Source organism: Ahaetulla prasina, unplaced genomic scaffold (assembly GCF_028640845.1).
Source record: "Ahaetulla prasina isolate Xishuangbanna unplaced genomic scaffold, ASM2864084v1 Contig38, whole genome shotgun sequence".
NCBI classification, from domain to species: Eukaryota; Metazoa; Chordata; class Lepidosauria; order Squamata; family Colubridae; genus Ahaetulla; species Ahaetulla prasina.
In genome coordinates, this window is record NW_026682153.1 from 3,993 (window position 1) to 17,177 (window position 13,185).

General features: G+C 36.5%; 1 protein-coding gene across 1 annotated transcript; it reads left to right on the forward strand.

The window, feature by feature from the left end:
* Window positions 1-1,470: 1,470 nt before the first annotated feature.
* Window positions 1,471-12,879, forward strand: LOC131187343 (guanine nucleotide-binding protein G(t) subunit alpha-2-like; the record flags this gene model as incomplete). The annotated part of the gene is made up of 8 exons (XM_058161592.1): window positions 1,471-1,569; window positions 2,722-2,863; window positions 5,035-5,192; window positions 8,118-8,246; window positions 8,939-9,068; window positions 10,150-10,303; window positions 11,361-11,575; window positions 12,522-12,879. Coding segments are annotated over 7 exons (1,003 nt in total), but the record flags the coding sequence as incomplete, so codon positions are not given.
* Window positions 12,880-13,185: the final 306 nt, after the last annotated feature.

Below are 13,185 nucleotides of genomic sequence, written 5' to 3' on the forward strand. Positions count from 1 at the left end.
GGCTCGTGGCTTCATAAGGTCATCACAAATTTACAGAGAGTGAAGAACACATCAGTCATGCTTGGGTGGATCTGGAGGTCTTCCCAGAGAAAAACATTCCTAAAGTGCCTTCACTGTATCTTTAGCATGCACTACTAGCTTCAGTGTTGACATAACTCTGGGTGGCATAGAAATAACTAATGCATATTTAATATCTATCTGTTATTTGTTAGGCATTGCTTAACAGAGAATAGCTTTAAAAATATTTGGCCCAAGAAATAGAGGCGTGTCATGTATGGGAATGGGAAAATGAAGGCTGTTGTTTCCATAGCCTGGGAATTAAAGGCAGGCTCCTTTATTTACCATTTAGACCAGTGAGATTTTTAGGCTCAGGGGATACATCCTACTAAGCAATGGTTTGTTTTAATAAATTGCTGAGCAAGATCCATGGCAGAATTTACATTAAATCAAGAACAAATCATATTATGGCATAGAACAGCATATTAAGCCAGTATCCACAGACTATATTAATTCATATTATGGTTTAAGGCTAAACGTCGTGTGAAACATACTGGTTTATGTTAACTGTATATTGCAGAAGCTTAGCCAACTGCAGTTCATTCCGTAAATATGACATAGTATATTTGAGCTGAGTCATTGTTTTACATGTCATCTTTTTTTAGTTGGGTCAAGCACTACAGAACTAGTCCTTGACTTACAATCACAATGGATATTAAAACCAGAATTGATTGCCAAGTACTCAGTTTTGAATACATGACATGTGAATGCTGTGACTGGTTCTGGTTCACCTTTTTTGGTGTCATTGTAAATTTGAACAGTGGCTAAACATATGGTTGAAAGTCAAGGACTACCAATAGCTCTCCTGCAATAAGATTTAACATATAAGCATGAACATCAGAGACGAATCTTCTGAGATCACTGATCATTGATTTTCCTTTGCAGAAAAACATCTATGTTCCCCATGATGTTGTCTTTATGGTAGTAGGCCAGTCATAATGGCTAATTTTTCAAGTTGCACTAAGCTATCATATGGTTTTATTTTACTTTTGCTTTGGTGCAAGGCATAAATATAGCCATGTCTTGCAAATTATGGTGTATGGTCTAGTTATAATGCCTGTTGTCTGTGCATGGATGCTAGGAGTGTTGAATCATATTTACAACTTGAATGAGAGATCACAAGAAAATCTCCAAAGTTTGTTAAGACTGGGAAGTTGAAAAGTATTCTTGAAAAAGCAATGACAGGCCATTATAATATTGCTGTGAAAGAGACTACCTGAATGAGACAACAAAGTCATGCTTATTGAGACTTGTGTGTGAGAGAACATTATGGTTGATTTAGTAAACCAACCAACCATGCCCTAATAGAATGACTGACCTACAGGAGCAAATTCATCAATATAGTAGCTGAATATATTTCCAGTGATGATCTCACAATAACTACAGTAGGAAAGCAATACATAGTTAACTCAGAGCATCCTCTGTTTGTCTGCAAAGCAGTTCTGACCTTAAGCTATTTTTCATTCCAGGTGCTGGTGAGTCAGGGAAGAGTACAATTGTCAAACAGATGAAGTGAGTATCCCCTTCACGATCAGCGATCAGGATCTCAAAAGTTAACTGTATCATTTTTAATTAGATGTTCCACATTGGTTCACATTTATAGATACTTTTCAGGTTGTTGGCAGCAGAACTGGGCTGAGGCAAATAACTTAAACTGATTATGGAAGGCTTAGGACACATAAAAATAGCATGTGGTTAAACTAACTGAGGTCAACAAGTGGCAACTGTTTGCTTCATAAATTGATTCTGAGCAGGCTCAAGAAAAAATAACTTCGTACAACAGCACATCATTGAGCCATCAATAACTGCTTGCCTACATATATGGTTAAAAAAACTCCCATAAGTTTGGATGTCCTTTTTTTAGGCTAGTTGATGGAAATGACCATTTAAGGTCATGTGCATTTGGGTAGCTCTTCCTTTAGCATGGTCTTTTTAAATGAACAATGTAGGAACTAAATTAAGTTTAAAACAAGTGATTCTAGGCACGTGCAAGCTGCACTGAAGACAGAGAGCACAATTATCACAGCAAGCATTAATTATTGCTACAAGACTCATCGACAGTATCAAAATTAGGGTGGCGCAGCACTTGGCATTTAAATTCCAAAAAGTGCCTCAGAGTGTATAGGGGCAAGAACATGGCCTTACCAATAACACCTTCTTGAGGAAAAGTGCATCTGCTTTACCTGTTCCAGACAAGTAGTATGTCCCCATTCATGCAAGAACTCAGAAGTTCTACTGAACCTTCTACAGCAGAAAACTGATGTGCCAAGCTGATGTTTGGATCACCCAAACTAACAGTAGTACTCATAGGTTGGAACAAACTTAAGTACTCAAATTCCCTGCTAGATGAATTGCTATAAAAAGCAGAAGTGGGGAGAAGAGAGAGAGGAATTGATAATGGAAGCTATAATGTTGAGAATGTTAAAGAGGAAAAGTTGAGGAGATCAGAGTTTAGACACAACAGGCTCCACCAGATGTTAACATTTCACTTAGTGAATGAGTAACAATACTCAGATTTGTCTGCAATCCTTGTTGAAATGCACAGATTCCTTGGCAGGTGGAGAGTAAAATAAAAGAACAAACTAGTAATAAGCTTTGGAATGAAATCTATGGTAGCATTTTATATTCAGGACCTGGATTCTTTTTTCTCTCTTTGTGCTACAGAATTATCCATCAAGATGGCTACACAGAAGAAGAATGTCTGGAGTTCAAAGCAATCATATATAGCAACATACTTCAATCCATCTTATCAATCATCAGGGCCATGACTACTCTAGGCATAGATTTTGCTGATTCAGGCCGAGGGGTGAGTATTACCAATAGCATACTGGATTTGTAACATGTGTTCTCCAGAAAGCAATGACAATGGCTAAAAATCAGAATGCAATACAAGAAGGCTGGTTGGAGGTGTCGAAAAAGTGAAAAGGTGGCCACTATGGCATAATTGAAGTCTTGATTTTTTTAAAAAAATATTGTCTGCTGCACGTACATAGCACAGAGCAATTATTTTTTCCTTTTACATAGAAAAAATGTTTTCAATTTGATCAGGCTGGGATCGGGGTTGATGTATGGCTGTTTGCATATAGCTGAGACAAGGAGACTGATATAAACATTTTTAAATTTGAGCCCAAGATGTTAAACATGGGATGTTTAAATGATAGTCCAGAATGCATATCATGCTGTTTCACTAAATTTTATTCTATGGTTTATACATATTTTCCTTATGGGTTAAAAATAATAGAAAACTAAAGAATATGGCTTTATTAAAAAAAAAACTAACATTGGAGGACATTCTAAAACAGGGGTGTCAAACTTGCATCATCATGGCATTGTCACATGACATATCATGACTTTTATCCCCTTTGCTAAACCGGGCATTGGCATGGCCAGCACATGACACATCCAGCCCATGGGCCACAAGTTTGACAGCCCTGTTCTAGAAGCTTAAAAGATGTACTGTGTTCAGGTGCAATATATAAGGACAGAATACACACAGAGAGAGAGACACACACACATACACACACACAGAGTTCCAGAACAGGGATATCAAGTGTGCAAATAGTGATAACATGCAAGAAATACAGATGGTTTGTGGAAAACAACCACACTCAAAACTGCTTTTTGGTAGCAATACAACCTGTGCCCTAGAGCTTATGCCACACAAAATCTCTTAGGATTTTGTGTGGCATAAGGATTATACCATAAGTAAAATGAACACTGCCTTTTACAGTGTAGACTAATAACTTAGACAATGTGGTTTCTTATGGTTCAGTATTCCATACTGAATACAACTCCAGACATTTGATGAACTGTTTAAACTATGATTCCGTAACCATGGGTAAGTATGTTGCACAAACACAGTGGGTCACTTTTTTTGCTACACAACCTAAATAGGTGTGCAGAGCGCCACCTGGTGATTAAAGAAAGCTTTGGAGAGCATTGTTTGTTTCCCATCCAGCAATGTGCAAGAGCTGATTCATAGAACAATTACGCCACAACTGACCTGAGTTATTCTCAAAACAGTCTTACCTCTTACAATTCATAACAGAAGTAATGTGCTTTAAAAAAAGAAAAAAAGGGGAAAGATACTGCTGAAAATGTGTAAGACATCAACTAATCAACCACATGGTACTGGAAAAAAATGCCATTTTGGAAGAAACCGCTACAGTTGTACCAGAATGGCAATACACAATAGCATTTCATTAGCAGAAATACTTTTGATGGACAAGCCAGGATCAACCAAAGTTCCCCCATGATGAAAGAAGCTGATATGTCGTCACTTGCAGTTATTGCTTTCTTCTATTTTTTTTTCTTCCCAGTACAAATAATAATAGTACTTAGACTTATATACCACCCCATAGTGCTTTACAGCACTCTCTGGGTGATTTTAAATGTCAGCATATTGCCCCAACAATTTGGATCCTCATTTTACCAACCTTACAAGGATGGAAGGTTGAGTCAACCTTGAGTCCCACCTGGATCAAATTCCAGGCAGTGGGCAGAGTTAGCAGCCTGCAATACTGCATTTTAACCACTGCATCACTGGAATTCAGTGTTCTTTCTTCTACATGCTTCTCTGTTTTCTTCCTTCTTCATGCTTGGTGTTTTCTAGTCTGATGCATTCAGTTACCTAGTATTCAGCCCTAGAAAAACCTGATACAAATATTGTAGCAAAGGACTGTAATTTGAGAATAGAATAGAATAGAATAGAATAGAATAGAATAGAATAGAATAGAATAGAATAGAATAGAATAACAGAGTTGGAAGGGACCTTAGAGGTCTTCTAGTCCAACCCAATACAATGATGCAATGGTCATATAAAACTTGTCTCTGCAAGCTAGAATTTCCCAACTGAAAACCATGGACAACTCATATAGGTGACCTCATAACAACATGAAGATGAATATTGAGCCTTTAATTCCATATCCAGCCTCCAAGGAAACAAGATTGTGCTTATGGACTCTGTGTTTTTAATAGGATGAGCAACGGCAGCTGTACAGTTTGGCCGATTCGGTTGAAGAGGGTACGATGCCCCCAGAATTGGTGAATTGTATAAAGAAACTATGGGCTGATGGAGGAGTTCAAGCCTGCTTTGAGCGAGCAGCTGAATATCAGCTCAATGATTCTGCTGCATAGTAAGTCTGAGCCAACTATTGCATCTATGAAAGATTACTTTATTGGGAAGGCAATTAAGCCCCCTCAAAGGATTGTGATCCTGTATCCTCATTGGTCAATTTACTATAGTCCTAAACTACTTTTGCACTAGTGGCAGATTTGTATTTTCGAAAGCATGCTGTGTGTGCTTTCAGGAAAAGACCTTCGCAGTGAGCACAGAGAGGATCTAATATTGCTTCCAGCAGGACCCCAACACTTATCAGAACTTGCGTGGCTTTCTAAACCCTTCTTCTGAAGATGCATTTTTGATAAGATTGGTTTCTAATCTTATCTGATTAAGATAAAGGAGAACATGTTTTCTTAGGTTTATTCTGAGCTTTCAATTATTGCTTTTCCAAACTCTTTATGAAGGAATGAATAGGAATGTCATTATTTTGAATAGAATAGAATAGAATAGAATAGAATTTTATTGGCCAAGTGTGATTGGACACACAAGGAATTTGTCTTGGTGCATATACTCTCAGTGTACATAAAAGAAAAGATACGTTCATCAAGGTACAACATTTACAACACAATTGATGGTCAGTATATCAATATAAATCACAAGGATTGCCAGCAACAAGTTATAGTCATACAGTCATAAGTGGAAAGAGATTGGTGATGGGAACTATGAGACGATTAATAGTAGTGCAGATTCAGTAAATAGTCTGACAGTGTTGATGGAATTATTTGTTTAGCAGAGTGATGGCCTTCGGGAAAAACTGTTCTTGTGTCTAGTTGTTCTGGTGTGTCGTTTTGAGGGTAGGAGTTGAAACAGTTTATGTTCAGGATGTGAGGGATCTGTAAATATTTTCATGGCCCTCTTCTTGATTCGTGCAGTATACAGGTCCTCAATGGAAGGCAGGTTGGTAGCAATTATTTTTTCTGCAGTTCTAATTATCCTCTGAAGTCTGTGTTTTTCTTGTTGGGTTGCAGAACCGAACCAGACAGTTATAGAGGTGCAAATGACAGACTCAATAATTCCTCTGTAGAACTGGATCAGCAGCTCCTTGGGCAGTTTGAGCTTACTGAGTTGGCGCAGAAAGAACATTCTTTGTTGTCCTTTTTAATGATGTTTGATGTTAGCTGTCCATTTGAGATCTTGCGATATGATAGAACCCAGAAATTTGAAGGTTTCTACTGTTGATACTGTGTTGTCAAGTATTGTGAGAGGTGGAAGTATGGAAGGGTTTCTCCTAAAGTCTACCACCATTTCTACGGTTTTGAGTGTGTTCAGTTCCAGATTGTTTTGGTTGCACCACAAGGCTAGTCGTTCGACCTCTCGTCTATGCGGATTCGTCATTGTCTCAAATGAGACCAATCACTGTTGTGTCATCTCGAACTTCAGTAGCTTAACAGATGGATCGTTGGAGATGCAGTCATTGGTATACAGAGAGAAGTGGGGAGAGCACACAGCCTTGGGGGGCCCCTGTGCTAATTGTACAGGTATTTGATGTGATCTTGCTTAGCTTCACCTGCTGCTTCCTGTTTGTTAGGAAGCTTGTGATCCACTTACAAGTCTGTTCCGGTACCTGTAGCTGGTTTAGCTTAGTTAGAAGAATGTCTGGAATGATGGTATTGAATGCTGAACTAAAGTCTACAAAAAGGATCCTTGCATAGGTCTTTAAAGACTCAAGATTCAGTGAATAAAGATTCACTGAATAAATAAATAAATAAATAAATAAATAAATAATAATAATAATAATAATAATAATAATAATAATAATAATAATAATAATAATAATAATAATAATAATAATAATAATAATAATGAATAAAGAATAAAGAATAAAGAATAAAGATTCTTTGGAGACTCAGTGGTATAATAATTTGGAAGGTAGGAGAGAATTCAGGAAGGAGACATTCCAGTTAAAAGAATCTTGAATAAGTACTATGGAAGTTAGTGAACATTTTCAATAAATTATCCCACAGCCCAAGGACTCCTTGTTATCCGTATTTGATTTAGGAGAAGAAAATAAGTACTGTAAGTAAGCCTGCTAGTTTCCCATGATGTTATGATTTTCTTTAACAGTCTCAGTTAACAGTGTCACTTCTGAGACTGCAACTCCTGACTATATCAGCCACTGAATTTCATTGTGCACTTGGTTTTGGGTATACATGTCTGCAATATTACACTTACCTGATTGATCAAACAGGATTCAAACTATTTACTTGCATAATTCTGTACTAATATTTGGTTCAATTTCAAAGGGGAATTTAGCATTTTGGGAGCAAATATTACTACAATATGTAGATATAATATGGGGTGCATACCCCTCCAAATTCCTACTGTCCTTGCTTAACTAAAAGTTGCGTCTCTTTACCCCAATTAACATTTTGCATCAGAAGTCTACTAAATCCTTTCAGACTTCATTCCTAAGCCAATACCTTTCATATGTAATGGACTATAGTTCCTATACGACAAAAAGCTTTATCATCCAATATATTTAGAAGGCACTGAATTGGCAAAGGCTGCATTTACAAAATGTTTATGCAACTATAAGGGTAAATAGAGCCAAATATATACGATAATACAACACATTGGAAAATAAATGGTAAAAAACTCTGTTAGCATTAACAATAACTTGCAATTGCTGTGCAGTCCTAACAAAACCTCAAACAGCAGATGTTTGCCGTTTCTGCCCTAGCTACATTAGCCAGGTGATAACCAATGCTTATAGCACATTTTCTTTAGTGGTATACAAAGGAAAGCAGAATATGTTGAGATTAAATCATAGTAACTTCAGTTTGATATTTCTGGAAGATATGGGTTCAAAATCCTGCTCAAGCCATTAAAGCTTTAGGAAACTGTTCTATCACATTAAAATATAGATGGCATATGGCACATGCTATTATATAATCCTATGCCATGCTAAGAAATGATATTGCATCTCATTCTTCCGTAGCTATCTTAATCAGCTGGACAGGATCACCGCTCCCAACTATCTTCCCAATGAACAGGATGTATTGCGATCCCGAGTTAAGACCACAGGTATCATAGAGACAAAGTTCTCTGTCAAGGATCTTAATTTCAGGTGAGCAAAACCTCTCAGTATCTTCTTTGCTCTGAAATGGTAACTTTTTCTTTCCATTTTCTCCAACCAATTTTCAAGATGTATAAATCCTATTTTAGTTCTATTTTGCCTTTCCTCCTCTTGTACACCCTTCAATGTTCAGGGCATTTGGGCATCTAGAAGTCTTTTTGCCGCACTTTTTTAACCTAACATGTAAAGTTGGCCATTATCAGCAGGGCAGGTTTAGGAATAACATTAATACTATGTCTCTTTGTGCCCCTAGCAAAAGCTTAACTTTTCAAGGTGTTTCTATTTCTAGTTTGATATCTATTGTTTCAGGGGGGGGTGTTGTTGTTAAATATTTGACTGAAAAATGGGAAGTACTTTTCTGAATTATATTGTAATCTTCACATCTTTGTCTAAGTAGATTTCCCCAAAATTGTGTCTTCTGGATGACTTCCAGTTCAATTTCATAATCTCCAAGATCCAGGAATTTTGAAAACTATGAGTCGAAAGCCTACACATGTGTGAATTGTGAGAGGCTGAATAGTTGCTGCCACGTGCATCTTTAACCAGTGTGATCGACTGCAAATATACTTTGTTCTAAAGGTCCAGGCATCTGTTCATTGAAAAGACATTGCTTTCGGAAGATGTTTTCCCTGGTTTCAAATGTTCCAGCATCATTGTAACATGCACAATTCTTCTTTCTCCAGAATGTTTGATGTAGGTGGGCAGAGATCAGAGCGCAAAAAGTGGATCCACTGCTTTGAAGGGGTGACCTGCATCATCTTTTGTGGCGCTCTTAGTGCGTATGACATGGTCTTGGTAGAAGACGATGACATGGTATGTTTGCTAGCTCAAATTGTATATGACGACAGTTCCAAACATGGTTCTGCTTTGAAATTCATCAGCCCCATAAAGACAAACTTAGTCACCCTTTCTACTCCAAGCTCATAAAGAATGCCATAACTTTATAATTGCCTGATTATAACCAGAGAAGGGAAAATTAAAGGAACTTTAAAGGTAGCCAGTAAGGTGTTTTTTTGGAATTATGCTGCTCTTATTCAAGCCCAAGTAACAAAACAATCTGGAATAAGAATTCCTAGTTTTGCTTAAGGAGTTGCTGCAGGTCAAAGTGGGATCAATTTTTGTCCAGTTTCAGAAAGTATTTGTCGTTTTTTAAAAAAATAAATGGACTAGATGATGATCTAGTCTAGACCAAGTACTCCCTTTGTTACAGTATATCCACTGGAACAAACATTTTGCAAATGTGCCACAGGGCAGCCAATTTAAGTTAGCATAAACTCATCATCTCAATGTTTTCTAAACTTCTAAAAAGTTGCTTAGCCTTTGAGATTGAAGGATGGAGCATTTCCCTTCTTGCATTGGAATTAAGAGTGACAAAGCCACAAAAACACAGCTCTCAACAGCTTATTTTTATCTTCCAGCTAGCATTATAAAAACTTTGATTAAATGCACCAGGTTGCTAAGAAGATATAGAATCAATTTTGTGATATCAGTATTATTTTGTAATCCAATACCAAAGTGCACTGGGTGGGAATACAGCATTTAGATCAGCAAAGGGAAAGGCAGGACTGCTCCCTTGAAACGTTTTGTCTGGATCCACTTCTTGCAAGTTGTCTGAAATGTATATGATGCTGTTTATTTCTTGGTAGTTTTTTGCATTTTTCAATGTGAAATGTTAATATTCTAGAAACAAATGATTTAACTCTTAGGAAACCATCTCCAGGAATTTGATTTTTAAACACTGCTTCCCATCATTGTTGACTGCATACCATTTATTTTAAATATTTATTGAAATGTTTATTTTTGCTTAAATTAACAGACTATTTAATAAAATATTAGGTAGCCTCGGGTACCACTGTTCCTTTTAAACTTAACTTTTTAAAGTTCTTCTCTTTAGAACCGCATGCATGAATCTTTGCATCTCTTCAACAGTATATGTAATCACAAGTTCTTTGCTGCCACTTCCATAATTCTTTTCTTGAACAAGAAGGACCTCTTTGAGGAAAAAATCAAGAAAGTACATCTCAGCATTTGCTTCCCTGACTATGATGGTGAGTTAGAACATTTTCCTCATTTTCATGAAAGCCAAAATAATTTGCTAAAAGAGCTAAATAAGAAAAAGGCTTTCCTCTTACACGAGTGTACTGGGGCAGTTTCCCCAACTAAGTAACTTCCACACATGGAATGGATTAATTATCAATATTCCCAAACAGCCTGTCTAGAAGTTTCACTGGCTTAAAATTATAGCAGCTCAATACATTTGGTGAGGATTTAGATTGAAGAAAACCTGTTAAGAACATAATTAATGCCCAGAGTTGTTGGCTACAAGATGGGTGGCAAATAAATTTCATAATAAGTAAATGATACTTTATACATTGATGAACAAAGTGCTAGGTTTGAATTTAATTTACTATTGAAATGGAAAAGTATCAATTCAGTAAGAAATTCATACAGACAACTTAAATTCAATTGATTTAAAAATCATTCTATAAAATAACACAATAAAGAAGTTATTACACTTAAGCTTTAAAAATGACTTCAGTTACATTCTAAAGGCTTGCCAGGCTTACTGTCGAAAAGAGAACTACCCATTTCAATTTACATGTTTTGTTATTACTTTTTATGCTGTATAATATTCATATGAAAGAAACTGGGGAACATGAGCATTTTTATTGGGTTCTTTCTGTTCAAGAACTGCTTATAACAGTTCCGATAATAAAATAAGTTGTGGGTCAACCCACCAAAATAATATAGCCCTAATATTACATTAAAAAATCATGTTCCAAGATGCAGATGGAAATGCATACCCCTGGACTGAAAGATGTGTAGGATATTTCCATTGGTGCAAGAAATCTGTTAGTGATTTTACCTGCCCCTTCAATACTAATCAAGATTTGGGGATGATGTAGGCAACAATATGGAGGAGTAAGCAAATTATTACATTTACATTGCCTTTCCTTCAGGAACTCAAGGCAACATACCATTTCTTTTTCATTTCCACCAGGAGAAAATGCTGTTAGATCTAAGGCCCTCTTTGTAAACAAACAATAAGTGATACTTTTTAGCACTTGTTTAGTTTATGTTTTCCCCGTTTCCTTTTCCCAACAGGCCCCAATACATTTGAAGATGCAGGCAATTACATCAAGCTTCAGTTTCTTGATCTAAACATGAGAAAAGATGCAAAAGAAATTTATAGTCACATGACTTGTGCCACAGATACACAGAACGTCAAATTTGTATTTGATGCAGTAACAGATGTAATCATCAAAGAGAACCTAAAGGACTGTGGTCTCTTCTAAGATTACAGCTTTTTAAAAGAAAAGGTAATTACATTCAATTATCTGTTCTTAAAGTAGGAATTAGGCAGTAAGTATACTTTAGCATTTCCTTACTTTTATGCTTGTAACTATACTTACTTCTGAACAGTAGTGCTTAAAGTCAAATGTGCATAATAACTAAATGCAAACAGTAGCCAAGTCAGCTGGGCTACATATGTAATAGGAAGCAGCAGTTCAACTGCAACAGGATGCTTGCATTAAAACTATGCAAGTACTCTGCTATTTCAGTTCTTTTGCAACAATAATTTGCAATAATTATTACATCAGAAGAGCTAACACCATTGCCCAATTCTTCACTTAGCAATTATTTCCAAAATGGGTTTGAAGATACTAATGCAACAGAAGAGGAATTTCAAGGAAATCACAGGTAATGAGGTGATTACAAAACAGCCTCATGTAATACTATAAGCAAAATCAAAGTTGGTGCTCAGGACAGGACTTGGGAGTTTTTAAAAGATAAATGGTCCCTGTTGAATTAACTCCTAGTGACTACATGGTCACATCCATGGAGGGAGGAAGCAGGATTGAAAATGATGTGGAAGTGGTCGGTCCTTGTCTTCTTTCAGGATGTTTTTTTTCATCTTTTCAATATACCTGGGATTTCCTAGTAGCCACCCCAGCCAAGAACTAGCCATGTACAATTCTATTTAAATTTTTTCAAGGTCACCCCCAGTGCTTACATGATACTAACTGTGTTAAGATGGAATTATTTCCAAAACATCTTTAGATGTTGCCAGACTTCATGTGCCATGACCACTGAACACAATTAGCGGGATGTTAGGGTTGAAGCTGAAAAACATTTGAAGGTATGCATGCATGTATGTATATATATAAAACCTATCTCTACATCTTTGTCATTCTCTTGACAACTTCAAGTTCAAATGTAATTTGATTCCATTATTTAAAATATTATCTCATCTTCATCTGTTAGGAACGAGGGCTTCCTGTGAGCTTCACCATTCTGCTAAGCAGAGGCAACAGAACCAACAGTCATTCAGGAATCTCTACTTCTCCACAGAAGATAAACAAGATAACAGTTATCACCCAAGACAAACAATTCTACCAAGAACATCCCATCAAAAAAGCTAAAGGAACAAAAAGTGAAGAGTCTCCAATTTCTGAATAATTTTCTTTGATAAGTTTCCTTTCTGAGGTACTCTACAATCTGTGAAAGTGGAAATTGTAACATGGGCAACAGTGAAGACAAACTGGTTTACAAACAATGATTTTATGTCAAACACTGATTCTCCGCATTTAACTATTTATAAATAGGCCATAATTCTTTCACAGGAAAAACACAATCAGTGCTTTGGAGTCTTATTTAACAGAACTGTTCATTTTAAAACCAATGGTCTGAATGTCCAAGTCCAAAAACTGTATATTGTATAAAGAAATGAGGCATTTTTCAGATTTAAATCTATTAAAAATAGACCAAACACAATCTATTTGCAGTTGTCTGAAACTGGTGCGATTAGAACCCAGTGTCTTTTTAAAAAAGGTTTCTAGTATCTAATTCAGGGAATCTAGAATAAGTGTCTTCCCCCATACTCATAGAATACAGCAGTGCTTTAATACCTGCTGTGGAGACAGCTTGT